Below are 26,256 nucleotides of genomic sequence, written 5' to 3'. Positions count from 1 at the left end.
TGGGCGAATGATTTCATTTCAGTAGTCTTTTGATTGGTTTGTGCTGCGTTTGTATAACGCAATGTGGAGTGAGATGGAGATGGATCGTTTCAGTATTCTACACGAAGCATTTTTAAACTTAAAAATTAATAACCTTTCCCCTAACGGAAGTACTACTTTGAGAAGGAGCAAAGAAGGAAAAAAACGAAACTCGCTTTAATTTAATGGCACTTCGTATAGTTGCCCCTCGATTGGTTTGCTGTTGGACGTCTTTGCTGGCCCGTGGTGTGCAATGTTTCCATTGGAGACAGTCTTTGCGTCTACGTGATTGTCGACTGCATTACGCAGTTGCTCCTTTTCTTCACCATCGTGCAGCTCTTCCTGTACGGTCGATTCTGATAGGATGGAATTGGTTTTGGCCAGCTGTCCATTCGCGATACCATCATCCCCACCTAACCCGCCCGACCCATGCGTCCCATTCGCCTTTAGCTTAACGTCCGTTAAGTTATCCATTTTCTGTTGTTGTTGTTGTTGCTTACCGTAGCTACCGAAGCGATCGATTAGTTTCTGCACCACAACATGCAGCACAAACAGTATCAGCGCCGCTATACCGAAGGCTCGGAACGTTGAGCTACCGCCGATGCGGTAGAATAAGTTACCGGCCAGCAGGCTGCCCAGTGATACACCGACACCCTCGAAGACTGCTCCAACGAGTCCCTAAATGGAAGAAAAAGGTCGATTAATTGTCTGCGGTTCAAATTGACGGAAGTTTACTTCTACTAACCTGCATTGTGGCCTCTGTACCGGGTGGTGCCACGATACTGGCGTAGGATGCCATCGTCGCGTAAAACAGCCCAAAGGTAATACCGTTCATAAACTCGATCGGTATAACCCACCAGGGATCGGAGAGCAGCGAGTAAAGCAGGAAACGCACACCGAACCCTAACAGTACCAAGCTCATCGCATGAATGTGACCAATCTTTTTCAATATCCAGCCGGAGAGAAAGAAAAACGGTAGTTCACCACCGAACGTTTGAATTGACATGATGATTCCTTCCAATGTTTTAATCCACGTCGAATGGCCGCATCTGTCAAGGTAGATGGTTGTTGGATAGATATTCAGAAGTTCTTGCAATTGTCACTTTTTCCATGCATACCCTTCTTGTGCACTTGCGAGATCTTCTAGATGCCAGAACAGGAAGTTCCAGATCAGCGCCGTTCCGAAACCGATCAGTACACACCAGCAGAAAAATACCACAATCCGGAAGTTGACAAATATTTTACCAACGTCCTTCAAAATGTTGGTTGAGAGACGCGTTTGGGTGTGCTAAAAGGAGTAAAAAAAAAGAATCGTTTAGTGTCCGCTCAAATGATCAAAAAGAATTCAATTTACCTGTAGCTTAGACGAGCACAGCATATCGAACGCAATCAGCACGATCGTCATGTAAAAGACGATTGTGTAATCTTTCGTCAGCTTTCCCTCCGACAGTTTGTCCACGAGAAAGCCGGCAAAAAGTGATACCGTACCCCAACCGATCGAACCCCACAGCCGTTGGTTGCCGTACAGATGGGGCTTATCGCCAAGCATCTCAAAGCAGATCGCGTCTCCTACACTCACGACGACAGCCATACCAGCCCAGCTGAAGATCAGGAACAGGAACAGCAGCCAGAACTGATACAGGCCCGTCACTTCGCTGTCCGCAATTTTCGAGTGTGAAATGGCACCCATCACCTGCTCGTTGTTACACTGCACCTGACAACTCGTCCGGAAATCGGTCGTATTGGCCGGACAGTAAAGCGGTACCCGCTCACCGTCCATTTTGCCCTCGCGCAACATAAAGAATAGACATTCGTCGACCAGATTAATGTGGTTGTTGGGTACAACACCCGTCAGTCTTAGGATACGATCGGTGGGAATGTTCTTTTCGTCGCAGTACTTGGACACGTTCCAGTAGTTGCACACTGTGTCCCACATCCATGGTTCCGTGCGGCATTCCATATCGCACAGCAGTGTCCCGTTGCTCTCGTTGGTTGTGATACTTTCCACCAGGCAGGAATCAATGCTGGTACCATTTTCCGGACAGTACTTAAGATCGGCAGCTCCGTTGTGGCAATGGAATGTTACGGTCGAGTCTTGCGGGATGGCCGGTATGAACATGATCATAAAGAATGGAACGGCCGTTAGAATCTAGAGCGATGCGAGGCAAAGAAGAATGAAAACGATAAGCCATTGATAAGAGCGAAGGGACGGTCGTGTTCGCTAGTACCTGAAAGATCAGGAACAACAGCTTCTGACGCTGGAACCGATCGGCAATGATGCCGAACAGGGGCTTCACCAGCATGCCCACGATCGGTAGGACCGTGTAGATCGTGCCGACGATCACCGTCGAAAAACCCAGCTGCCGCACAAGCGTCGGCATAAAAGGCACTACCGGAGCCGTTCCTGAAAATGGTGAAAAACCAAACGACGACAGTTAGTGATAAAAAAAGTGCTCCCGATTTCGTCACCACCAATTTCGTGGCCGGATTTGTTAGTCCACGTGCGAGTGTGTGCGTGTGTGCTCGTTAAAGATAGTTTTGGCTTTCGGCAATGGGTACTGATTACAGCGCGGAGTTAATGCCGCTTGTAATGGGGTGACATGGACAACTAGTTGCAACTCCTTACATAATTGTTGTATTCTATTTTAAATCATCCTGTTTAAGAGCATCACCGCTGCGGCGGAATGTTACAAAATGAAGTACGCTAACGAAAATAGCTCATTGAAGTGGTGCAACATCCAAAAATTCTTCATTTCGGAGGATAGCAGGGCAAAGGAAGGAAACCGGTTTATAAGGGTCGTAAATCATCGCTGCACACCTGGAAGCCGGGTCTTTGGGCATTTTCGGCTCGATGTTTTTTTTTGGGATTTTTTGTCCCGAACAAGAGATGTGGCTTACCTGCATTGAAGAGGAAGTAGTGTGCCTTCATGGGCAGTAGCTTTTTGTTAATTTCGAGCTGCACCATTTTGGATGCGGTCTTTGCGGACTGTTTCTATCAGCACTGGGAACGCAAAACTGCATACGACAGTGTAATGTAATCACGAGGTTCGCACAGTCCCCGTTTCACCCCGTAGCTACAAGCACCGTGAGGCTCCGGCGTCCCGTACTGCGTTGATATGCAATGGAATAAATGTGGCTTTGGTTCGTTGGTGTTTCACTTGAGCAACGCCACGCACTTCTTTTATCACCGGAGGTTTCAGTTCATTTTTGCCGAGTTCTCTATCACACGAAGCAAACACTGTACAGCAGCTGTAAGCGGACACATAAATGGATTCTTCAACATAAGGGAAAACCACGTTCAACACGATTTGTTCCGCGGCGTACAATCGTCTGTCCAGCAGCGTTTATGTTTGTTTATGTTTTGCACGCGAATTTACACCGCATCCGGCACTTACAACGATCAATTCCGGGAGTGGGTCGGTTTGCACGGGACACAACACCGCGGTAATACACACACACACATACACGAAGCACACGGCACAGAGAGCGAGAGTCAATGATGCATCTACGAGTACAACGCGATCAAAGGCTTTCTGCAAATTATGCAACAAAACTCTCCGCTCAGCGCGACGAACACGAACGCAATGGGCGTTTTGGATGTAAAGTTGACAGGTTGCGCTAAAGTGTGCAGCGGTGCAGGGTTACACAGTTTGTGGGGTAAGCTTGCATTTACAAGCTCAGGGGCTGTTTCATAAAATAAGTTAATGATTAATTGATTTCGTAGTTGGTTCATTTATATTTGATTAAATATTATTGCAAGAAAAATGGTAACATGTGTTTTTATCTTATAATTTTCAAGATAAAGAAAAAAGATTATACTATAAGTTGTATTGCAAACACTACAAGCAAACTAGCATATCTTGTTACTAATGATACAAATAAAAAAAACGGATTTTAATTTACACGGTCAATATAAAAGTACGCCTCTCAGCTAACCCTGCAATGAAAACTTTGTCAGACAGACATTTCCACTGCACGTGGTTGTTTGTTTGTTGTCGGAAAACCGTTGAGACTGCAACGAATGGTGTAACGTGATTACAAGAAATTAAGTTGTTGATTCTTGATCACTTGTTGATCTTGTTGATTTACACCGTGAACGTTGTTGAAACCATAACAACGAAACCATAATTAATCAGAGTTTATAAAATTTACTAGCTTTGTTTTTTGTTTTCTACCGCATTACCTAAGGCAGTCTGAAAAGGCGCAATTTTAAATAGAAAAAAAAGGTTAAAATAATAACTTTTGCCGGGATCTACTTGGTTTAATTCAAGATCAACGATTTGCAAGTTTCAAGGTTTTCACCAGACCGGTAAACTAGGATTTGCTGCCGCAATGTTAGCACAAATGCAGCATACAATTATCAAAAATACGAATTGCACTCAGGTTTTGCTATCAAATGTAGAAAATCGACTGTTTTCTTGGCGTAACGAATCACACATGCAGTTAATTTATTATTTATTTTATATGCTTTCTATCTGTCAGTTACGAAGTATTGTGAAATGATTGCGCAGACGTCGATAGTGGCCTCTCTGGCCTCATAATTGGAACGCTAATTGATGCCATCTGTTGCATTCAATTCCAGCTTAAAAGGACAAAGCACAAGTCCAACAAATTGTGATCGTTAATCATGCAAGATTTTAAAAATAAACTCTCCACAGCCTTGTTACTACTAGACAACTGCGATAAGCACCCAATCACTTGTACCACCAGCAGCACAGCGAGAAGGCGTATAATTGTGCGATCGGATAAGCCATCCATCGATGGGATTCACTATCAGCAATTGCTATACATGATTGAAGAGCATATCAGGGTTTGTAAATTGCTCGACCCGAACACGATAAGGATTCCTCGCACTAATGTAACCAACCTACAGAACACACGTCCAAAGATCACTGGCCCTACCGGCAACCACTAGTAGCCACTAGAGAACCTCGTGTGAACCCACCATTATAGACTAATTGATCGCTCAATCAAACAGTTCCAGCGCAGTGAAAGCACGCAGCGAAATGTCGTTAGATCAACTGTTGGGCGACCCCCCGATCATCACCTCCGTACTTTGAAACCGATCCCAATTAACCCAAATTGTTGATCACATATGTACCGGCAGATCACCTCAAACTCTCAACTCAAACGTACGCTTTCGCGGTCTCCAACACCGGTCTCTAAGCACGAACCGCGTCGTATCGCGTATGTCACCGTACTGAATCGAATACGGCAGGGCACAGATTCATCCCGCGAACCAGCGAGTTTGGTTGGGCCAATGCTTCTCGCAACGCTTATCGCCGAGTAAGCAAATAAGAATAAGCAATCTGTGGACAACAACTACCGCCGCCGCCATCGATAAGAATGCGCCACTGTACGGAAATACAGCAGTTCTAGTCCCACAATCGTATGTGTGTGTGTGTGTGTGGTCCGTTTGGCTGATAAGAAGAATGCACTTTCTATTCGTTGGCAAGTAAAGCTAAAGAGGAGAAGAACATGGGCGTCAACCGATAGTGGTGAGATGCAATAATGCAGCTGGACCACGCTATTCGTGTGCGCTTTGCTCTAGTGACGGGACCTTTTTCTTCTTCAGGAATCAGTAAACGTGACTCTTTTGTGGGGGGGAGTATGTGTTGTCCTCCTCATCGGAGATCAAGTAACTATCACCAAATTAAGTTTATATATTTGTAGGGAGTTCGTTGTGGTTCTATTCCGTTCATTACTACCACCACGGTAGCACTATTTAATAAACAAATCCTTTCCGATAATCTACTGAGCACTTGGAGCTCCGTTGGTTAGAATTTGTCATATTTAAAAAAGTAGAACTTGATTTCTTTCGTATGGACAGCCGTTATCTGCCGTAGCTAGTGATGCGTTCGCTTTCTGCAATCTACGCTCTTTTATTAAATTCACTATATTTTCTTTTATTTCTGTGTTTGCTTTATAGGGTTGTGTTTTAGAGCTCCACTTACATTCTTACGCTTTTGCACTACACAATTTTGTTTCCATTCAATCGATTTGCATAAATTTTACCATCATCATTAGTACGAACGAAAGTGTTTTTTTTTGTTCAAACAAAGTGAAACATATTTAACGTATCGCGGCTGGCATTACACTGTGGGGTTTGATTTTTAATCTATTTTCCTATCTTTCCTTGTTACATTCTTTTTTGATACTTTTTCATATAATAATAATTTCAAATATGTATAAATTTCGATTGTTTTAAACTACCTCAAATAGAAAACTGTACCGAAAAACGTGCCACAACAAAAAGGGGTGCTTTAGATTTAACCAAACAAACCCTTTTTTTAAATACAACTTTTGCTACAAAACAGCATCCCATCCCATAGCCTATCATCATCATCAGTTAACATGCTTCATCTTTCGCGCTGGATTTTGCTGCAGATTTACCTATTGCTATCATGTGCTGTTGTAGCACACAGCAGATACAACAACAGCATGGTTTGGTGGTTGTTTGCGATTCATTTGTCATAATACAGGCACAGAGCACAGTAGCACAGAGCAAACGTTTAACCCTACATACGGACACACGGGGACACACACACACGGTTTACTCTTACTACAAATATGTACGCGTTTTGCGAAAAAAAAAAACGGTTCCTAATGCCATTTTGCGTACAATTTTGTGGTTTTGGTATCGATCGATATAGAGCGTTACGCTTTACGCTCTTACCTATGCTTCAGGATACTACACTGTCCGCCGGTGGTTTTGCTGAAACAATCGGGTGCAATAATGTTTTATTTTCTGGCGTGTGCACGTGTCGTATTAACTACTATCATGGTTACTACTACTAAAAACAAACGCATTTCAAATTATGCTTTAGAAAACGTTCTCTAATCGTGGTTCGACAAACTGTCCTAACCTGTGCTTTGTTGTTGTTGTTTTTGCTAGAAATTAACAAGTTCCTTGCTCAATCTACATACGTATATGTATACAAGGAACGGAAAAGTTTCTAATTTAATTTTCCTTTTACAGCAAAGAAAAATGTGTTCGGTTTTTTGGTCGTATGGATGGGGATGTATACAGTATACACGCGCTTACACTCCACCTCGAGAGAATGGGATTTTATTTTGTATGTACATGTGTACATGCAAAATCAAGTTAAGCTTTTTCTAATTAAAAATGACTATTTACATCTGTATGCGCCCGCATCTGTCTTGATATTATCCTGATGAGTAACCGAAGAAGTGTGAGAGAGAGAGAGAGAGAGAGAGAGAGAGAGAGAGAGAGAGAGAGAGAGAGGGACAGAAAGAAAGAGGAAAATAAAGATCAAGATAGATCGTTTTCGGGAGGATCGTTGCGGCATACATTCATTGATGTTGTACACTACACTTTTTATTCATTTTACTTTGCAGGATTATACAACTTTTTGTTTACTTTACCCTGTACAAGAGAGTCTTCTGTGTAATAAAATCCATTTTCTTTTCTGTGTTGCAAAAAAAAGGAATAACGAATGCACCTAAATTAAATGGGCACACAAACAACATACACTCACACACACAACAATAGGGAATACAGATGCCAAATTGTAGCATTTTTGTGTTGCATCCTCCTCTGGTGCACAATAAATAGAGATCTCTTAGTTAAATTTTGATTATAATGCAAACATGTAATGTACTTTTTTCTGTTCTCATAAACATATGCCTTTATCTCTCTATCTCTCTCTCTCTTTCTCTCTCTAGTTCAAACATTTTGTTATGGTTGTTCAGCTATGCTTAAATTATTCCTTCTGTTTTGTTACCTGTTCTTACTTATTACAATTATTACAATTTCCTATTCCCTAGCTTGTATGCTTCTGTGGTTGTTCGTCTGCGGTTGCTTTTACCCACACTGTATTTGTTTGTTTGTTTGTGGAAACGTTACAAATAAGGCGTAAATGGTTCGACTTCTGCAACACAAAACGCTGCGACTTTCGTCTCCTGGCTTATTATCTCACTTGTACACACGGCCAATATCGCGTTCAGCTAACCTAGCTTGTATGTATGTCGACTGTTTGTTGTTGTACGTTTACTATTAAAATATGTGTTACTATTATTACTGGGTGATTTTGATCCGATGTGGAAAAATGATCCGCTTTGCTTTGAGGGAATGTGCCTCCCCTAACTAACTAACTGCTCTCACTAATTGTATTATGCCGCAAAAATGTTTAAATTTCCAACAAAATGAATCGTAAGCATTTTGGGTGAGTAATGAAATTATCTGTTCCTTTAGTTCCTTTAGAACCAATATAATTGGTCGTCTATATAATATGCTGGCATATTAGTTGATTTATTCAACTATACACACGCATCTAATTATAGAACCGCAACGAGCTGAAAAGCCACCAGATTGGCCACGTAAAATGTGGACGACATTTTGAATTGTATCAAAAAAAAAAAAAAAAAAAACGGACAATTTTAACTTTGTGACACTAAACAACTATCACTTAAATCACTGGATCGTCGTCTAAGACGAGATACAGAGAAGATAGTAAACGGACAGTATTAATTTATATATGTACAATAAACAGACTATTATTATGAACATTTCAAGTCATTTGTGAGTTTTCATGAGATAAAAATTATACAAATAACAAAAATAAACTATACATTAGAACGTATCCATTGAACTCTCCATACACTCTTTTAGTGATCCGTGGCACAAAAAAAAAAAACCTTAAATCCCTCAAAGAATTCATCATTCGCAAAAAAAAAACAAAAACAAAACTTTCATAACAAACTTTGCAGAATTGCTAAACTTTTGTGGAAAGATCAAACCATAAAAGGAAAGTCACTAAATTGGAAGTAGATCTATCCGCCTCCGCAGTAGAAACGGATAGATGAGTTAGTGTAGCTGGTGTTACACTCACTAGAGCTTGATGGTAGCAGTGAATATAGCTACTATACACCCCTGAACGCCTGAGTGTAAATAAAGTATCTTTCTTTGCAATATGAAGAAAGTTTTTTTTGTTTTTTCCTCTGATTTCAACTTACACAGGGCTGATCAAGATGAAAAAAAAAAAAACACGCCACCGTCCACCGTGCGTTTTTGATCTGGCTTAACTCCTGCAAACTCAATCCTACAATGACCCTTTTTAAAAAGAAGACCATAGCTTTGACAATCAAGAGATCTTTTCCTTCTATGCGCCATCTTCACATGATTCTACCGAATTCAGTTTGAAAAGAGAATCTGTTTTCCTACCCCCATTCACGGAGATAAAACGGTTTTGTGATGTCGTGTGTCCTTGCTTCAAACTTTCTCCCATTATTGCTGTCCTTCCGATAAGCTCACACCGATCGGTGGTTGCGGATGTTATAGGAATGGCGACCGGTTCATACTGTTCATGGCGTCGTACGGCTTGTGCATCCCGATCGCCGGATGATGGTAGCCGGGCTGTCCGTACGCACCGGGTGGTGCAGCACCGGGCGGTGCCCCAAGCAACCCCTGGTTGATCATCATCTGAGCCCGCAGCTCTTCCTGTCGCAGGTACTGTTGATGGATTGGATCGAACTGGTTCATGAACTGGTACGGACGCGTACCGTGATGCGACGCCAAAAACTGATGGTACGGTGAGGCTGCGGTAGGCGGCGGTGGACCGTGTACGGCCGACGCAGCTGCAACCGCAGCCGCTGCCACTGCCGAACCCGTTGACTGACCGCCGGAAATTGAGTTACCCAGCTTGTCCGCTTCCGTACCGGTGCCCGAACCCGACGCTGCTGCAGCTGCGGCGGCGGCTGCTGCGGCTGCTGCAGCTGCCGCTGGTCCACGATGACTCGGCGGTAGATAGTACGGGTTCTGTGGATTGCGGTACGAATCTTCCAGGTATGTGCTAGCGGATGTGTCCCCGTAAAGGCTGCCCGGTGGCAAACCAAGCCCGGTTGGACCGGGGCCAAAGTTGAACGCACTGCCCGGCACGATGTTGGCTGTTTTGAGTGAAATGGCGGACGTTTCTGCTCCACTGCTTGCCGGATTTCCCGGTGCGGTAGAGGAGGAGCCCATTCCGGTGGGAACACCCGGTCCGGAGGTGGATGAGCTCGGTGGTTTTAGCCCCGGGTACGAGGGGAATCCTTGGTGAGCACTGAGCGCTTGTTGTTGTTGGTGAGTGGCCGCCGCATGCATCGCATGTTGATGGAGCGATTGTTGTTGCTGCTGCTGTTGTTGTTGTTGCTGTTGCTGCTGCTGTTGTGCTATTAGATCCTGGTTTGGATCTTTCTTTTTTCTCGTTCGTTTTGGTTTTGCCGGTGGTGGTGCCGGTTCGTTCACTATGGCTGTACCACTCGAAGGTACGTTGGCATTGTGGGACAGCTTTTGCGACTGGAGATTGCTAGCGCTCAGCATATCGTTGCGCTGTTGTTGCTGATGTTGTTGCTGTGGATGATGATAGTTGGGTGATGGCACGTAAGAGGATGCAGCAGCAGCAGCAGCAGGGTTCGACTGTTCGCCACGGTTTGCATTGTACGCCGCCATTGTAGTGGCAGCCATTGTGTTGTTGAACATTTGTTGTAATGCAGCAGCTGACGATGTGGTGGCAGCTGAGGATGCTGGAGGCTGGGAAAGGTTCTTGCTAAACATGTGAGCAGCCGGTGGCATCCCTTTGTCGTAGAATCCTGTACCGGAGGAGACGCCGGCAGAGGGTCCGCTTGTACCAGCAGGACCGCAGAGAAGACGATCGTCCTGGTTGTAGAGTGACGACAAGGAGGAGAGATTGCGTATCGTCGGATCCATCAGCGATGATGATGCGGTGGCGGCCGGAGTTGTGGATGTCCCGTACGGTTTGTAACCTCCACCGCCAGTGCTGCTAAGATCCGTCGTGTTGCTTGCGGATGTTGGTCCCGAAACGGACCCATGCTGTTGTTGATGCTGTTGTTGTTGCAAATGTTGCGGACTTCGCTGATCGTACCGAGGAAGATGGGACTGATCAGTGGCATTTTTGGCTCCAACCGAGGTTTGCTGCATATTATAACCCGTCGTGGATGATCCACTGGAGGACGTTGTTCCAGCACCACCACTCATATCGTGCGCCTTGTTCATGTTGGCCGATTGCTGCATGGAGCGATGATCATACCCACCGGCGTTGTTGGTCGAGGTACCGAACCCGCGCGGAAAACCTATCGACGCAGCACGGTTAAACATGTCGAACGCTTTCGATTTGTTCATCGATATGTCCATCGGATTGCCGTAACCCATACCACCCATATGATGGTCGAACGGTTGATGTTGCTGCTGTTGCAGATGTTTGTTATCTTTCGTGCCGTCCCCCTTTTCCTTGCTCAACCCACCGGAAGCTTCCATATTCATTGGTAGATCCTGCGAAGGTTTGTTGGTGGTGTTGGTTTCGGGTTCGCTATAGCCTAGATTAATCATTTCAGGTACTTTTGAAGTGTTGTTATTGGTGCTGGGGCTGCTCTTGTTACTGCTGCTGTTGATACCGCTTAAGCTAGGATGCTGATGCTGCTGTTGTTGTGGCTGATGATGTTGTGGAGCCGAATGTTGCTGATGGTGAAGGTGCTGCTGTGAATGATGCTGTTGCGTTTGATGGTGATCAATGTTGGACGTCGTGGTTGTTGTTCCCGATGATCCTGCTGCTGCGGCTGCTGCTGAGGTTGAGGAAGCAGACGCAGAATTAAGATCGTACGGACGCCCATAAGTGGAAGTGTATGGATTGTTGTTGGACCCCATCAACAAATTACCGAGATGGCTTTGCTGTTGCTGTTGAGCCGTCGCCAAGTGATGTCCGTGCGACGTTTGCTGTTGTTGATGATTCGACGGTTGTTGTTGGTGTTGCTGATGTTGATGTTGTAGTTGTTGTTGTTGGTGCTGCTGCTGTTGTTGGTGTTGTTGTTGCTGTTGTTGGTGTTGTTGTTGTTGTTGTTGTTGATGCTGTTGTTGTTGTTGAGAGTGCGCAGGCGATGGATGCGTGTGCACATTGCTTAAGTGATGACTCTGCTGCGATGGTGGCATATGTGCCGGCGCTGGTGGCAACGACGAGGCCATACTTCCGCCAACCGTATCACCCGGATGGTTCAGGTACGGATTGTACTGGTTGTGGTGAGCGCTCCAGGGCGATTGATGCGAGTTCAGCTGCATCGGTGCTGATGGTGGTGCGATCGTTGTTCCTTGTGGCGTGTTTGCGGACTGACCGTTACCACCGGTTCCGGTCAAGTTTTGAGCCTGGTTCACCAACCCAACTGGTGCCGTTGTGGAGGATTGTACTGTGTTGTGCGTATGAACTGGGGATTCAGGCGGAAGAATTACACCAGCGGCAGCAGCCGCCTGTTGCGGTGTAATAATTGGAGGAGCCAGCTTAAGAGCATTACCATTGTTATTATTGCTGCTGCTCCCGCCGGTGCCGGAAACACCCGTACTGGGAGGTTTCGGTGACATCGGTTGGAACGGTGACAGCTGACCACCTTGTGAGGAGTACGGTGAGTTCGGGTCTTGCTGTGAGTAGGGCGAACTTTGGTTTGATTGTGAAAACGGTGAGTTTGGACTTTGGTGCAACGGTGTATTTGGTTTGGACTGGAGTTTCGGTTGACCGGTAGTAGCACCCACAACCGTGCTCGTAGTGCCACCGGATGGTGACGTTGATGCCGATTGTGGGGTCTGATTGCTGTTATGATAAGGCGATTGGCCCTGGGCAGGATTGTAAGGTGAGTGACCGCTAACATTTGTACCCGTTGTCGTTTGACCGGTTTGTGCTGCCGGACTGTGTGGAATTGCGACCGGTGCATTGTACGGTGAGATTGGTCCACCGGAAGATGCGGGTGAAGGGTGCCCGTATGGGGAGGAAGATGCGGGTGTTTGCTGCTGCTGCTGATAGCAGGATGGGGAGTTGGGTTGTTGTTGGTAGGGCGATGAGGCTGGATTGTGATAGGGAGAGTTGGGATTTGTACTGGGACTCATCGACGAGTTGTAGTCCGATTCCTGTGACGCCGGTTGTTTGTACTGATCGTAGAAATCGACAGGTGATTTAAGCTCCTTTCCGTAACCCTTGAAACTGTCGGCCACAGCACTTGCGGAAGTAGGGTTGTTGCTCGTATTCGTGGACCCGATGGCAGATGTGGCAGATGGACCGTAGGATGAGTAATTGCCGTACACGGCGGCGTTACCTCCGATGTTACTACTGTTAGTACTACCGCCACCATTATTGCCCGAAGAAGCGTTCGCCGCATTGGAGGTGTAGAGATGTTGCGAGTATTGTGGATACGGCGATGGAAGATCTCGTGGACTGCAACTCTTCTCAGGACTACTCTTTTGTGTGGTATCCTGATAGAAACCGACCTTAATCGCACCATTCATCGGATGGTAAGGACTCTTCTGTGTTTCGTCCAACTTTGGAGACGTCATGATCGGTGATGCACCGATCGGACTTGGATACGGTGCAGGATATGGTCCTAGCCGCTCATCGATTCCAATTCGGGGACTATCCGGATCTTGACTGTAAGATGATCTTTCGCTTACCGTGCTACCAGTGCTGGCCTTTCTCTGCCGCGGTGCTGTCGGCAGTGGTGGGAAGCTAGGACATTCGAGACTTCCAGGAATGGTCGGAAGAATTCCGATTCCAGATGAAGATTCGTTCGAGGACGCTTGGGTGGAGGTATTATTCTCGTTCAGCTTACTCTTATCATTAGCCGCCGGTGAACCTTTGCCCGGATGTTCGTCCGAGTCGTCGGATTTTTTCGGTTTTTTAGGCGCACCGAATGCCTTTATCCAAGCGTTAACGTTAAGCGTTCCAGATGGTTTATTATCCTTGGGCTTCGTGGAAGTGCTGCTACCACTGGCGAGCGAATCCCTACTATTTGCTTCCTCTTTTCCCGTCTTTCCATCCTCTACTGAGTGCGATTTTTCTACCGCTGAAAAAGAAGAAGAGCTTTTCGTTTCGCCGGAAGCAAGATCTCCACTTGGTTCGGATTTTTCGCTTGTTAAGGATGCATTGGAACCTTCATCCTTCTTTGAAACCGATGTCACTCCATCCCGACCGCCAATTGGCGAACTTTCTCCTCCAACATTCACTAGCGAGGCAGCTTTTAATGAACTTATTAAAGGCTTCACTAAACCGCTACCGATTGAAATCAGCATCGGATCGTCCTCATCACCAGCATCATCTTTCTTAGTCTCCGGATTGTCCTCGTCATCAGCAAAGTTGTGCTGCTGCACAATTCCAAACCCTTCCGTGTTTAGCACCGTACCGAGGCTAAGTTTCGGCTTTGATTCGTCCGTTTTCACAATTAACGAATTTTTCACCTCCTTCACCTTGTTGAGGAGAGCGTTACCACCAGCAACACCACCACTGCCACCTGCTCCACCACCACCAGCACTACCGCCACCACCGAGCGGGAACAATTCATCCGGTTTGTTGAGATTCTGAATCGTACCGATGAGGTTGCCCTTGGTTTTGCCCGGCTGTAATCGATCGATCGTTGTTCGGTGATGGACCTGTAGTTCGCGCTTGCGCCCACCTGCCCCGAGCTGGGAGAGCTTCTCTTTCAACGACTTACGCTTCGGTTCTTTGGGTTCTTTTTTCTGTGAGTGTGGTGGTATTATAGGTGGTGGACCTAGGATTGTGTGAGTTTTGCCCGTGGCTGTAGTAACAGATGAAGAACTACCCGTTCCGCTGTTGGTGCTGTTCGTCGAGTCTTTCAATGCACCAGCAACGGTCGTTGCATCAGGTGCTCCTGGTTCGTTTTTAACAGCAGCGCCATCTTTTGAGGGCAACTTTGTACCTGACTGTTTTCCTGGATCCTTTGCCGCTGCTCTGGGTGAGAATGCTTTTGGGGGTGCTGCCACTGTTGCCAGCCCTGGACTAGCTCCACGGACCGGACCCGCCGGTGCAGCATCATTGGCTGCGGCGGGCAACTGAGTGAGCGGGATCGGTTTACGAAAATCGGCCGGTTCGATCTTTACCGGTACCGTGTCGAAATCGTCCATAATGTACCGTGAAGGGGAATTACTAGCCGAACTGTACTCGGGAAAGCGTGGCGTATTTTCCAACCACTTGTTGATGTCTTTCAACGTTTGTTCAGTTTCCAGCTCGAGCTCCTCCATGTTGGCTCCTGCAGCTGGCTGTTTCGGGTGTTGCTTGCTGGACGACGGCGGCATCGATTTTGCGTTCGATTTCGGATGCTTTTGAGATGCTGATGATGTTGCCGATGATCCGAGTGGTCCTGCAGCATTCGCTGATGATTTCTTTCCCGCCGCCTTGGATGTATTTACACCGCCTGCGCCAGAAGATTTTGACGAATGGTTCTTATCCGCCCTTGCGTCCGACGATAAGCTTTCGTCCACAAAGTCATACTCGTTGCTGCGATCAACCATTTTCGTACCATCGGCAGATGAATTCGCTGGCCGTGTATGTTTTTTATCACCAGGTTTAGCCCAAACTCCTCCTCCTCCCGTTTCGCTATTACTCATTGCCTTGTCCCGATGTTTCTTCCCTTTGGTGGATTTACTCTCACTGGAGGGTTTTTCGTCGTCTTTCCTCTGTTGCTGCTGTTTGCTAGCACCGCTAGATGACGAGGCACTGAGACCGGTATTTTCTTGCTGCTTTTGACCCCGGTTACTACTTCCCTTGGACGATTTACCTTTCTTTCCACCAGAATTGCCTCCCGCAGTAGTAGTAGTAGTAGCAGCGGCCCCCACATCTTTTCCCTTAGCTTTGGTCTTTTTTGCCATTGCTTTATTAGCGGCCGCTGCTGCTGCTGCTGCCGCCGCCCTGTTCCGGCGTTCCTTGATGAGATCAAACTTATCCTTAATATCGGGTGTGATCGACCGGTTGGTGTCTGTAAAGGCATCATCGGTTCGTTTGTGTGATGAAGCATTCTGTCCCGCACCTTCTGCCTCCTCGTCCTCCACCTCGTCACTGTCCCGCATCGAACGATCGTCGGAATAGTACGATCTGGCCGGGCTAGGCGAACGTGACATTGATCGCTGTGCTGCGTAACGTGAATCTTTCGATTGCTTTACGGCTTTTGAGGCACTTTTTTCCACATCTTCCCTCTCCCGATCCACCTCCATCCCACCACCGTCTTCATCCTCACTGACGCTAGACACCGCTTCCCGCTGCGTTTCCTCTCCGGCCTTAGCACGATCGTTGTTGCCGCTGCTGGAAGATTTCGACTTTTTCTTCCCCTTTCCACCTTTGTCACGTTTGTGAGATTTTTTGTCTAACTTTTTATCCTTTCCCCCCTTTGCCTTACCGCTTCTGCTACCACTCTTCTTTACCCGATGACGCTCATTGGCACTGGCGGTTGTTTTGGTGACATTTTTCTTGCTCGCTTTGCTTTTCTTGTTCCTCGATTTGTCGGAGGATTTTTTCGCTGCCGATTCTTTTTCAAAACTATCCTCAATGTCCTCAAAGTCGCTCAGCTCGGATGGATCGTTTTGCTCGCCGTTCGTGTGGTGATCCGGAACGCTCGCAACATCCGGAACATCTTCAAACTCAGATTCTTCCTCCACCAGGTGTGGCGTGGCCGCTTTTTGTTTACCACTTCCAACTTTCTTTTGTCGCCCTTTACCCTTCGCCGTACCGGTAAGGATGGCTGATTTTTTTGTCTTTTTCTCCAACTTTGCCACCGCAATGCCGGATCCCGTCGCCTTACCGGCTTTTCCTTTCTTGTGCTGTTTTTGATCATGATGCTCCACCTCCTCCTCATCGGTGCCATTTTTCTCCTTCTCCTTGCTTGACCCAGCTTTACCAAGCGTCGCATGACGATGATCCGCACCAGCATCGGAGGAGGAAAGATCGCGTGCGTTGTCCTTTTTCTTTGGACTTAAGGATGACCGTGACGACTGGGGTGACTGCTTTGTAGGCGTTGAGTCTTCCTCCAACGGTGGACTGGGCGATCGAGATATAGAACGGCCTCGTGTTGGAGAAAACGATTCTCGCTTCACGTCCTTTCCTTTGGTTCCACCTGCTTTTGGTGTTTTGTTCGTTTTCTTTTCTTCCTTCTTCACTTTTGCACTGTTTTTCTTTTTTTCTTTTTCCTGCAATGCTTTAACTGCCGCCTTTTTCTTACTCTCATACACTGGAAAATCCTCTTCTTCTTCGGGTTCGTTTTTCACCTCCTCCACAACACCGGTTCCCATCCCGATCGGTTCCTCCTTTTTGTAACGTTTCCGTTCCGGCTCATCACTACACTCGTCTAGCTCGTTTTCACTCTTAACATCCATCACATTGTCCCCGTCTTCCGGCACATCACTGTTGTAATCACATGCTTCGGTTTTTTGCCTTTTGCTTTTCACTTTATCAGTTTTCTCCCGTTCCTTACGTTTGCGCTTAACTGTTTTGTTCACACGTGATGCACCTTTGTCCTTTTCCGGCGGTTCCGGATCGGGTTCCGGTTCCGAATCCACTTCCTCCGGTTGTTGTTTGTTTGCTTTATGTTTTCGCGACCCACCGGACCCACCCGTTGCCGTCGGATGTTTCTTATCACCAGACACATTTTTTCCGCCCTTCTTGCTGTCTACAGCCGTACCATTTTTCACTGATTTTGTTTTCGATTCTTTGCCCGCTGGTTTATCATTTGCTGTTCCCCGGTGGGAAGAATCCGCACTACTATCTTTGGAGTTTGAAGCATTGGTGCTGGTGTTAGACGACTTTGCACTTAAACTATTATTATTATTGCCGCTGCCACCACCGCTGGAACTGTTGGCAGCTTTTTTTGACTTTTCTTTCCCGTGATCTCCTCCTGCAGCTTTGCCTGCTTCCTTCGACGTCGTTGCTTTGCCATGGTTTTTACCATTTACTGCGTCCGATGAGGAGCTGACGGGTTTGGTGCTTTCCTTTGAGGAAAACTTTTCTTTAAACGCAGCATTTGCACGGCTAACGTCCGGGTACTCGTGGCTCATCAGTTCCTCGTCCGATGAGTTTTCGTCGAAATATTTCTTTCTGGCACGCTCGAAAGCAATCTGCAAGTTGTTTACCATTTCCGTGTATTCTGGAATGGAAAGAGGGTGGAAAATAAAATAAATGATTTTGAATTGAGAAAATCTGATATAACAGAACATTAAAAGAGAGTTAAAATATATGCTCACCATTTGCTTGCCCATTGTAGAGTCGGCAGTTGTTGACGATCAGCTTGAAATCGTTTTGAAAGTCACTGAACATCATGTACTCTCCGTTGTCCAGCTTTTCTTCCATCTTTTGCAAATCCATGGGCCTGCCGCAATGTTAAGGATGTAAGAAAATAAACAACATTACATAATTGTTAATGATTTCATTCCCCACATGGATTACCAGACCAAAACACAAGATGATGTATCGCTCAAAATACACAACAGTTCATGATTTGCCACACAAGCCATCTCATTGAAATAAAACAATTGTCGCTTTAAGTTAAACTGACTAGTTCTACTCAATGGCCTGAAAACTGAAGCAGAATAGAGAACCAAAAAAAAAAAAAAGATCCATAAAAAGGGGCATGTGGCTCAATTGCCCTAAATTCCGTTAGTAAACATCATAGTATCTGGGCTAAAGGAGTAACTCAATGAAGCCGGGCAATGGTAGCAATGAACATTACATTTTATGCGTGTAATAGATTTATAATTAATATTTGACAATTCCAAAAATGATCCTCTTTTAGGCCGCTAAAACAGTATGATTTGTGTGGCAATCCGTGGACTGTTGTATGTCTCGACTCACATGTTTGAAGGTACCTGATGGCAAAAGCTATTATCTTCTAAAACAATGAACGCATGTTTACCTTCGTATAATCGAATAATACTTTGGCGCAATGTCCTCATCGACCGGATCCATAAACGGCCAGGCATCGTCGTGGTTCTTGATGCTTTCCAGCACCTTGTGCATGCCGATCTGCAGCACCTCATCGGTTTCGGTAAAGCTAAGAGACGATGAGACGAAAATTGAGGGAGCGGAACAGTTTGTTTTGCTACCGAAACCGGTAGTAGTGTTGGTGTAGGTTGCGGCACTTGTTATACTGGTTGATGTGCAACGATTCCCGCGCGTGGTTATGAAGTCATATATAGCCGTTGTGTTTTGCAGGGATATTTACAGGATGATGGTGATCGGTGAACAAGTGATGATTTCCGTTCCACATTCAACAAACCGCCCACCAACAACACCAATCCAGCCCCCACCCACACGTTCACGTGCAGTTGTTTGTATTGATAGTAGTAGTAGTAGTTGCAAATATGGTTCCGGTGGTGGTATTAGGATATCCGGAGATTTGCGAGATTACACACGGGATACATATACAAATATACATACACACACACATAATAAGATACCGACGAGTGGGTCACGGATGCGCAGTAGTGGTTGCGTGAAGTAGGATTATGTACAAGAAGAATAAGGTGCACAGGATGATGAAGATGATAGATACGCGGGTTGTGGGGTTGTGTGGTGGTGTGTCATGGTTATACGAGAGGAAAGAGAAAAAGGAAACAATCGAGATACTATGTTACATTGGGGGTTTAAGATGTATGCATTCGTCATGATTAATACATTTATTGGCAAAATGTAAATCTTCTGCAAATGAAGTGTTTATTTTACCAAGCTAGGAAGGTTTCTAACTCTTGTGATTACTTTCTAATTACAATCTTCTCTAAAGAAAGTAGAATTAAATAATTAAAACACAATTTAATCAACATCGGCCTCAAGTACCGTTTCCATTCATATATGTATTATATTTACATGAATTATATTTTAATTCGTATTTCCCTTTTTTTAAAGAAAGAATTGCTGCGAGATTTTCAATTGTGCTTCTCAAAATGTGTTCTACAATCATGTTACCATTATTTGACACATGTTCTGCTCGTTTGTTTGAAATTAATTTATTTAATTTAGTATGACGGCTCTACACCGTATTGTGACGTTTTTTTCTAATGTTAAAAAAATTGTGTTGATAAATAACATTTTTGTTTTAACTGACGTCGTAATGTAATACACGTCATCTTAGAAAAAGACACTGGAGGCTGATGAAAAACAATAAAATTTGAATTTTGAATGGAAAGGATACTTGAGACCATCAAGACCTTATTACACATTGTTTTGTTATTTACAAAAAAAAAAAAATGCTTTCACCATTTACACTCAGCAAAGGGTGATTGAAATGTTCTATCGTGCAAAAGAAAATATTTTTTTTTTCGACCTAATACCTTTTAATTAGCCTTTCTTTGCAAACAAAATACCTTCACTGATTAAGCATACACACAAGCACAACGATACTTACACATTCGTAGCTTTGCCCTTTTTTTTACGGCCCTGGTTTGTGCCCGGCGCAGCATCATTTCCCTTGCCGGTGGTGGTGCCACTTGCTGCCGAACCTCCCCCCTTTGTCGGTGCCTCGCTAAACGGCAATATAACGGGCCCGGTAACGGACGACAAAGAATTGTTCGTTTGACGACCCGGTAGCTTTGTCGCGGTTGGCGCCATGTTGTGATTGGAGCGTAGCAATTTTTCCACTTCAGCACTTACTAGCCTTGGGGCACGATCTTTCCGTCCTGCTTTCGTTTGCTGTTGCTGCTGACCCAATACAGGCTTAATCGAGGATGGTGGCGACGGTTCCACCACCGGCTGCTTGCCGTTTGTTGTGTCTGTATTGCCACTGTTGATATTGTTCTCCGCCTCGATATCACTGAAGCTGTGCACACTTTCGCTATCCTCACGCCGGCTAACGATATAGTAAGAATCGTTGTAGATCGCCGGTTGTATGATATCGCACTGACTTTCACTATCTTCCGATCCGATCGTGCTGTTATTGCAACCAAAATCACTTGCAGCACGTGACACAACGGAACTTGATCGCGACGACGGTGTTGAGGAAGATGGTGTTCGATCGTCACCACGGTAATGGTCCAACAGTGAGCCTACTACTGACGGAGAAGTGGAACCTCTCAAATTAGTCGTAGTGGTGCGATAAAGGTATGGACTATTTGCTTTGCTACGGAATGCGTTTTCTTTTGGCTGAAAAATAAAATCACGCGTGAGAAGGGATGGCTCGTCTGGGGAGCTAGCGTATGGCGAAACTATACTTGTGACGGAATTCGATCGAGATCTGTAGAAAAGAAACCAAAAGAAAACAAAACATTAATATCAAAATATAGTTTAGAAACAAAGATTTACAATATTATGTTAAAAGTTTCATTAGCTTCCCTATTAACAGTGCACGTAAAGGATATGTTATTGGCGCAGTTACTGCGAATAGATTTAAAGGGTTCGTGGTAAATGACTCCGAAACAACAAGATATGTTAGCACAATCGTTTGCCCATCTATAACAGCCCAAATGGTATGTTAATTTGGCACGTTGATGACAGAGGCCAAGAATATCGTTTAAAATAAGAACATAAGAAAGGACGGCGTGCGTGTTAGTAAGTTGTGAATAATGAAACTTTTTTTTTATGGTTAGAAAAAAGGAAGGAAGAAATGAAAGAGACTTAAAAACAAAGTGGGAAAAATAACATGCTTACATACATTACAAGCAAGGAAAGCCCGCGCAAGAGGAAGCCACAAACAAAACTAAAGAAGCATCGACACAGTCCTATTCCTTCAAATCACAAACAACATGGTTCACTTCTTCTCACGCTCGCTCACAGTAGTGTCGACGACGACGATCAATTTGGGTGCTTTTGGTTGGTATTTTGTTCGTGTTCGTTCATCAGAACTTGGTTACGCAGAGTCGTGCGTGATGCTGATTTTGTGGGTGTGTTTTTGTAATAATTTCCGCTCACATCGACAGCGCTAAGGAGCGATAGTAGTCGGTTTGCTATTAGCATCCCACATATATATACACACACACAAAAACTTCGAGGTGGTCTTCGAAGGAACAACAAAAAACTTGCGTGTGAGTGGCGTGCTAGCGCCTAGGACAATATGACACGGTTTTTGGACATGTGAATTTTGTTCGGCTTTTAAGAAGCTTTGTTGGATTAAAGGCAGGATGGATGTCCAGATCTGTTTTCAAATGGTTTCAAGGTGGCTCTATTTCCGTAAGCGAAGCGTCCCTGCCCTACCGCCTCTCTTTTGCGCATTCTCCGTTTTTTTCTTCTTCTTAAGAGTGCTAGAATGTTTCACTTCTAACCGTCCTTCGGCTCGTTTCGCACGTGCTTCAGACAGCAGTTGAACTTTTTCAGCTGCCAACACTTCCGAAAGGTATGCTTGCTTCCTCCTCTCCCGGATGGCCTTTTCCCTTTGCTCTACTCGTTTTGTTTTTAGCTGCTGCTGCTGATTCTGCTCCAGGCGAAGATTTTTTTCTTCTTGCAATATTTTTATACGCGTCGATCTGGGTCGCTCAAAAAGTCTGTCAATTAAAAACGGACAGAAAAAAAAATCATATAACAATTAGATGGAATTAACTGATTTCGTTTTGTGATTTTTCCCTGTACCTGTTTCGGCGTTCTCTTTCCTTGTCGTGAAATAGCTTCGGAATGTACGGTAGAAAGTTTTCCACCAACAGATCGTGCAGTTCGCGTTCCTTGGCGTTGCTGGAATTGTCGAGCTTGTTCGCTAGATTTCGCCAATCTTCCTCGGTAAAGCAAATTACCTGCCAGACGGACGATTTGGCGGCAGCGGACTTTGATTTACTACCGGTACCACGCACGTGATCTTCTCGGTATAAGCGTGTGCCGAAAAAGTGCCAATAGGAAGATCCGTTACGATCGTAACTATTATGGATAAGGATAAGAAAGCAGAAAAAAAAAGTTAGATGATGTTTTATCCACTAACGAAAGAATGTAACACTTACCCTAACGGCTCCAGACGTAGCCTGTCCGCTTCGTAGTTTGCACAGATGGTGCAGACGTCTTCGGAATCGAGGCGGAAATCGCACAAATACTTCAAGATGAGGATCTTGGTGCGTAGCGGTAACTTTTCAAAGTCCGTATCACTATTGAAGGGGTTATCCACATTATATTCCTGTAGGAGGAGCATGGAATTAGTTTATTGATAAGAAAACTCTGATGTGCAACACGTACCTGACATTTTTTACGAAACAGACGTCTCAGGAACATCTGATAGTTACTTGGCCTGATGCGTGAAGCTATCTGTGCAAGCGCGTCACAGCCCTTCAACAGTGCAACGATCAGTTCCGGCAGTAGGCACGCGGAATACTTTTTCAGATCTACTTCACCCTCAGCGTCCGCATCTGTGAGAAGGGCCTCTTCAAGATCCTATTTTTAGAGGGAGTGAATCAGAACGAATTAGTAAAGCCAATCTTTTAACTCCACATGCCGGTTCTACGGTTCTTACCTCTATGTCAAACTTAGGCAGCTGGAAGGTGGTACTAAACAGCGAACAAAAGTGCGCAATGCAGGGCACCTCCCACCATGATTGAATATCTATAAAATTCATGAATGATATAAAAATTGGGGAAGCTTCCGTTAGCATCCACAAATAGTTCTTTTGTTTCGATAACTTTTGAGGGAAGTTTAGTGCTTTTAATTATCCATTAGTAGTGGCCGACGGTGGGGGGGTGGGGATGGATGGATAATGTGCAATGACGTGTCTGTGTGTTTTTGTTGATGATCAGATTTGGCCCAGAGCACACGATTAGCATAAAAGAAGGTTAAAAATAACGAAAAAAGAAATACAAAATGAGATTATTATCATAAAACAAGCAATACTGCAAGACACTACTAAAAAGTAAATAGCAAACTACTAAATTAAATACTAAACAAAAAAAGGAAGGATACTTCATGCTTGCCATGTACATGACTACAAATGATCTTTTTCTGGTGTAGAAAGTTAAACCCTCCGTTTCTTTGCCGTTTTCCACAAACGAGAAGAATGAAAGATGCGCGCCTTCTATGCAAATGATGCCACAGGCATGGTCAGTCAAAAGTAACTCGCTGCGAACCACCGTGCAGAAAAAAACATAATTGGAAGGAAAGTGGCGTAATTATGTGCGCGTTTGTTTTGCGTTGCAAGCGCACCGGCAAACCTGCTTTTGGCGCTCAATGCCAAGGGCAGAAAAAAGGGATTTAACGGATACATGGAAGAAGGAACTCGGATACTCGTTAGTTGATGTGTGTGTGTGTGTGTGTGTGTGTGTGTGTGTGTGTGTGTATGTGTGCAAACAAGCAGGAGAACGAGGTGGACATTTTATAATGTTAAACGTTGCTTACGATCTACGGGGAGTTTCGATTACGAATTAGTTGAGAAGATTTCCACAAAAGCCTACTTTTCTTCCGGTTTCACTTACCAATTAAGCCGATAAAAGTGGTAAACATGCCCTTCGACTCTGAAACACGGCCAGGGTTCCGATCCGGTCTGGGAAGACCAATACTTGTTTCTGCCGTGTCCTGTCGGTTAGGAATGGTCGTGTCGCGGATTTCCACACCGGAAAGGAGAGAGAGAGAAAAAAACCGCTTAAATCAAATTATGAACTTTCACGAATTCGTAACAGTGCCGTATTGCCACGTATTCCATTCATCACGATACTCATGGGTGGCCGCCCCATCATCATTTTGAACCCCGAATTTCCTGCGTTCAAATGCCACTGACGGTGTCCCGCTCGTTTTTTTTTCGTGATTCGGTACGGTAAACGAGTTTCACGTGCGTGCCCAATGGAAATGCACATCGTCACAAACGGATTCTGCTACAAGACCTCGCAAGACTCGTTGCTTTGAGATAAGGGATAAATAAAAACGGAACCGAAAAGCAAATTCGTATCGAACAAAGAGCTCCCCCCCACCCACCAGATGTCTGTGGTGGAAGCATAGAAATAGAAGGAAAACATTAATGTTTCAAAAGGCACACTAAAGTGAAATATGTTGTTTCTCCTGTCTGGCACAAGGCACTTCGTTTGCGATTCCGGAAGTTTGTTTTTCGTTGTATTCCGGTGCATCGGTAGCAATGCTATTTGGCGGCGGATTGCTATTCGTCACCGACCGTGTACTTCAAAGAGAATCTGCCTACTTTGTTCTTTTGCACGAGATTGACGGCGCGGATTTTCTTATGCGTTCTCCCACGATGTTTTTTTTTTTTTTTTGTTGTTGAAACTATTTATGATTGGTTTTCTCCGATACTCGGACACGGAACGCATACAGCAGAAGGTACGCGGCTGCACGCTCTTCTCACTGTAAAGTCAGCATAGTTTCACACCATCACAGCCGTTTACCACCAGCTCCATACACGCGGGGTGTACATAATCGCGCACGGCCCCAAACAACATAACACACAGCGAAACCGAATGGTGCTTGGCCAGCAGCAGCAGCATTGTATTTCGCTCATTTGCTCGTCGTTTGGGCGCCTTCTCGCCTTCACAGCTGCTCTCTCGTTCTCTCGCGCTTTCCCTTCGCTCTCGCTCTGCTGCTTATTTCTGTTCTTGGTTTGTGTGGTTGCGTTGGTGTACGGTCTCGCGTACGTATGCATCCCTTTCGGTATAACGCGAGTAGCGGAAACTCCACACGGGGGCAAAAAATAAACTACGACGTTCGTACCCGCGGCCCGTAAAGCTGTAGCGAGCATTTTGAAAGATCCGCTATTTAGCGTTTTTTTTTTCGGTGCTTGCTTCTACCGCTGCATGCTTCTTCCACGAATCCTCGCTCAATTTCGGCTATAAGTTGGGGGCTGGCCACTTCACACAGCTATCCAATCAACCACCAACACAGCAACCCAACGCATTGATGCTTTTCCCGCAACATCCGGAACGAAACAGGAAGAGGATCGATAACTTGAAACGCCTCGTCGAGAGTGTGTGGGCACAACGTTTTCCGGCCGTAAATTCTCAACACTTCGCTCACCTAAACACACACTCGAAAGGGGCCTCCTGTGCGCCCGGAATACGGAACACTGGTCTAGCGATGTCGCGGAAAAATTCCTGCGCTCGCGTTGGCAATCGCGGAGCCGCCTCCTATCGCACACTACACACCACGAAACTCTACACTCACATCATCAACAACAGAAGGCAGCACGCAACACAACGACGATAGATCCAAGCAAAGGGTGGTGGCGGGGTGGGGTGGTCGAGATGGACATCAACCCCGGGGGGGGGGGGGGGAGACGCACAGCGCAAAGCAGAAGCAAGCAGTTGGAAAAGTAGAGAGAAGGAAGGAAGAGAAGAAAAAAACGTCACAAATCTTTGCCAGCTTTCTTCGGGTGCTTGGGTTTGTGTTACAAACGAGAGCAAACAAACGGGACACCCAGAGGGCAGGCCTCAACACACGAATGGGACCGCGTACGCGAACCGTTTCCTTCACCAACTGCAACTGCAATCGATCGTTCGATACGCACCCAGAACGGACACAAATATACGCAGTGATAACGCACCTTCCGTCGCGACCAGCTTGAATTAAAAAA

General features: G+C 45.4%; 4 protein-coding genes across 4 annotated transcripts in view; 1 reads left to right on the top strand and 3 right to left on the bottom strand.

Moving 5' to 3' along the window:
* Positions 1–23,718, bottom strand: part of LOC126561901 (major facilitator superfamily domain-containing protein 6) — a 26,306-nt gene extending 2,588 nt beyond the window's left edge. The window contains exons 1-7 of the mRNA XM_050218268.1: positions 23,714–23,718; positions 2,917–2,992; positions 2,247–2,422; positions 1,373–2,167; positions 1,137–1,306; positions 764–1,067; positions 519–696 (exon numbers count right to left, since the gene is read on the bottom strand). Coding sequence (XP_050074225.1) covers positions 519–696; positions 764–1,067; positions 1,137–1,306; positions 1,373–2,167; positions 2,247–2,422; positions 2,917–2,983 — 1,690 coding nt within the window. The 5' untranslated portion in view covers positions 2,984–2,992; positions 23,714–23,718. The remainder of the gene's footprint in view (positions 1–518; positions 697–763; positions 1,068–1,136; positions 1,307–1,372; positions 2,168–2,246; positions 2,423–2,916; positions 2,993–23,713) is intronic.
* Positions 1–26,256, bottom strand: part of LOC126561961 (UDP-glucose 6-dehydrogenase) — a 299,499-nt gene that overhangs the window by 26,071 nt on the left and 247,172 nt on the right. The gene's annotated exons all lie outside the window — the stretch shown is intronic.
* Positions 1–26,256, top strand: part of LOC126561876 (PTB domain-containing adapter protein ced-6) — a 359,240-nt gene that overhangs the window by 211,439 nt on the left and 121,545 nt on the right. The gene's annotated exons all lie outside the window — the stretch shown is intronic.
* Positions 9,267–26,256, bottom strand: LOC126561244 (serine-rich adhesin for platelets). Its single transcript, XM_050217195.1, has 11 exons — positions 26,191–26,256; positions 24,158–24,257; positions 23,206–23,294; positions 22,932–23,126; positions 22,703–22,872; positions 22,344–22,622; positions 22,040–22,258; positions 20,191–21,015; positions 18,703–18,936; positions 18,035–18,159; positions 9,267–17,937 (listed from the first exon to the last, which is right to left on the bottom strand). The coding sequence occupies exons 2-11, from the start codon at positions 24,183–24,185 to the stop codon at positions 9,314–9,316; spliced, it is 10,788 nt and encodes a 3,595-aa protein (XP_050073152.1). The 5' UTR covers positions 24,186–24,257; positions 26,191–26,256; the 3' UTR covers positions 9,267–9,313.

The sequence above is a fragment of the Anopheles maculipalpis genome, chromosome 3RL, assembly GCF_943734695.1.
Source record: "Anopheles maculipalpis chromosome 3RL, idAnoMacuDA_375_x, whole genome shotgun sequence".
Taxonomy (NCBI): domain Eukaryota; kingdom Metazoa; phylum Arthropoda; class Insecta; order Diptera; family Culicidae; genus Anopheles; species Anopheles maculipalpis.
The sequence above is the reverse complement of the archived record's forward strand: the minus strand, read 5'-3'. Positions and strand labels throughout refer to the sequence as shown.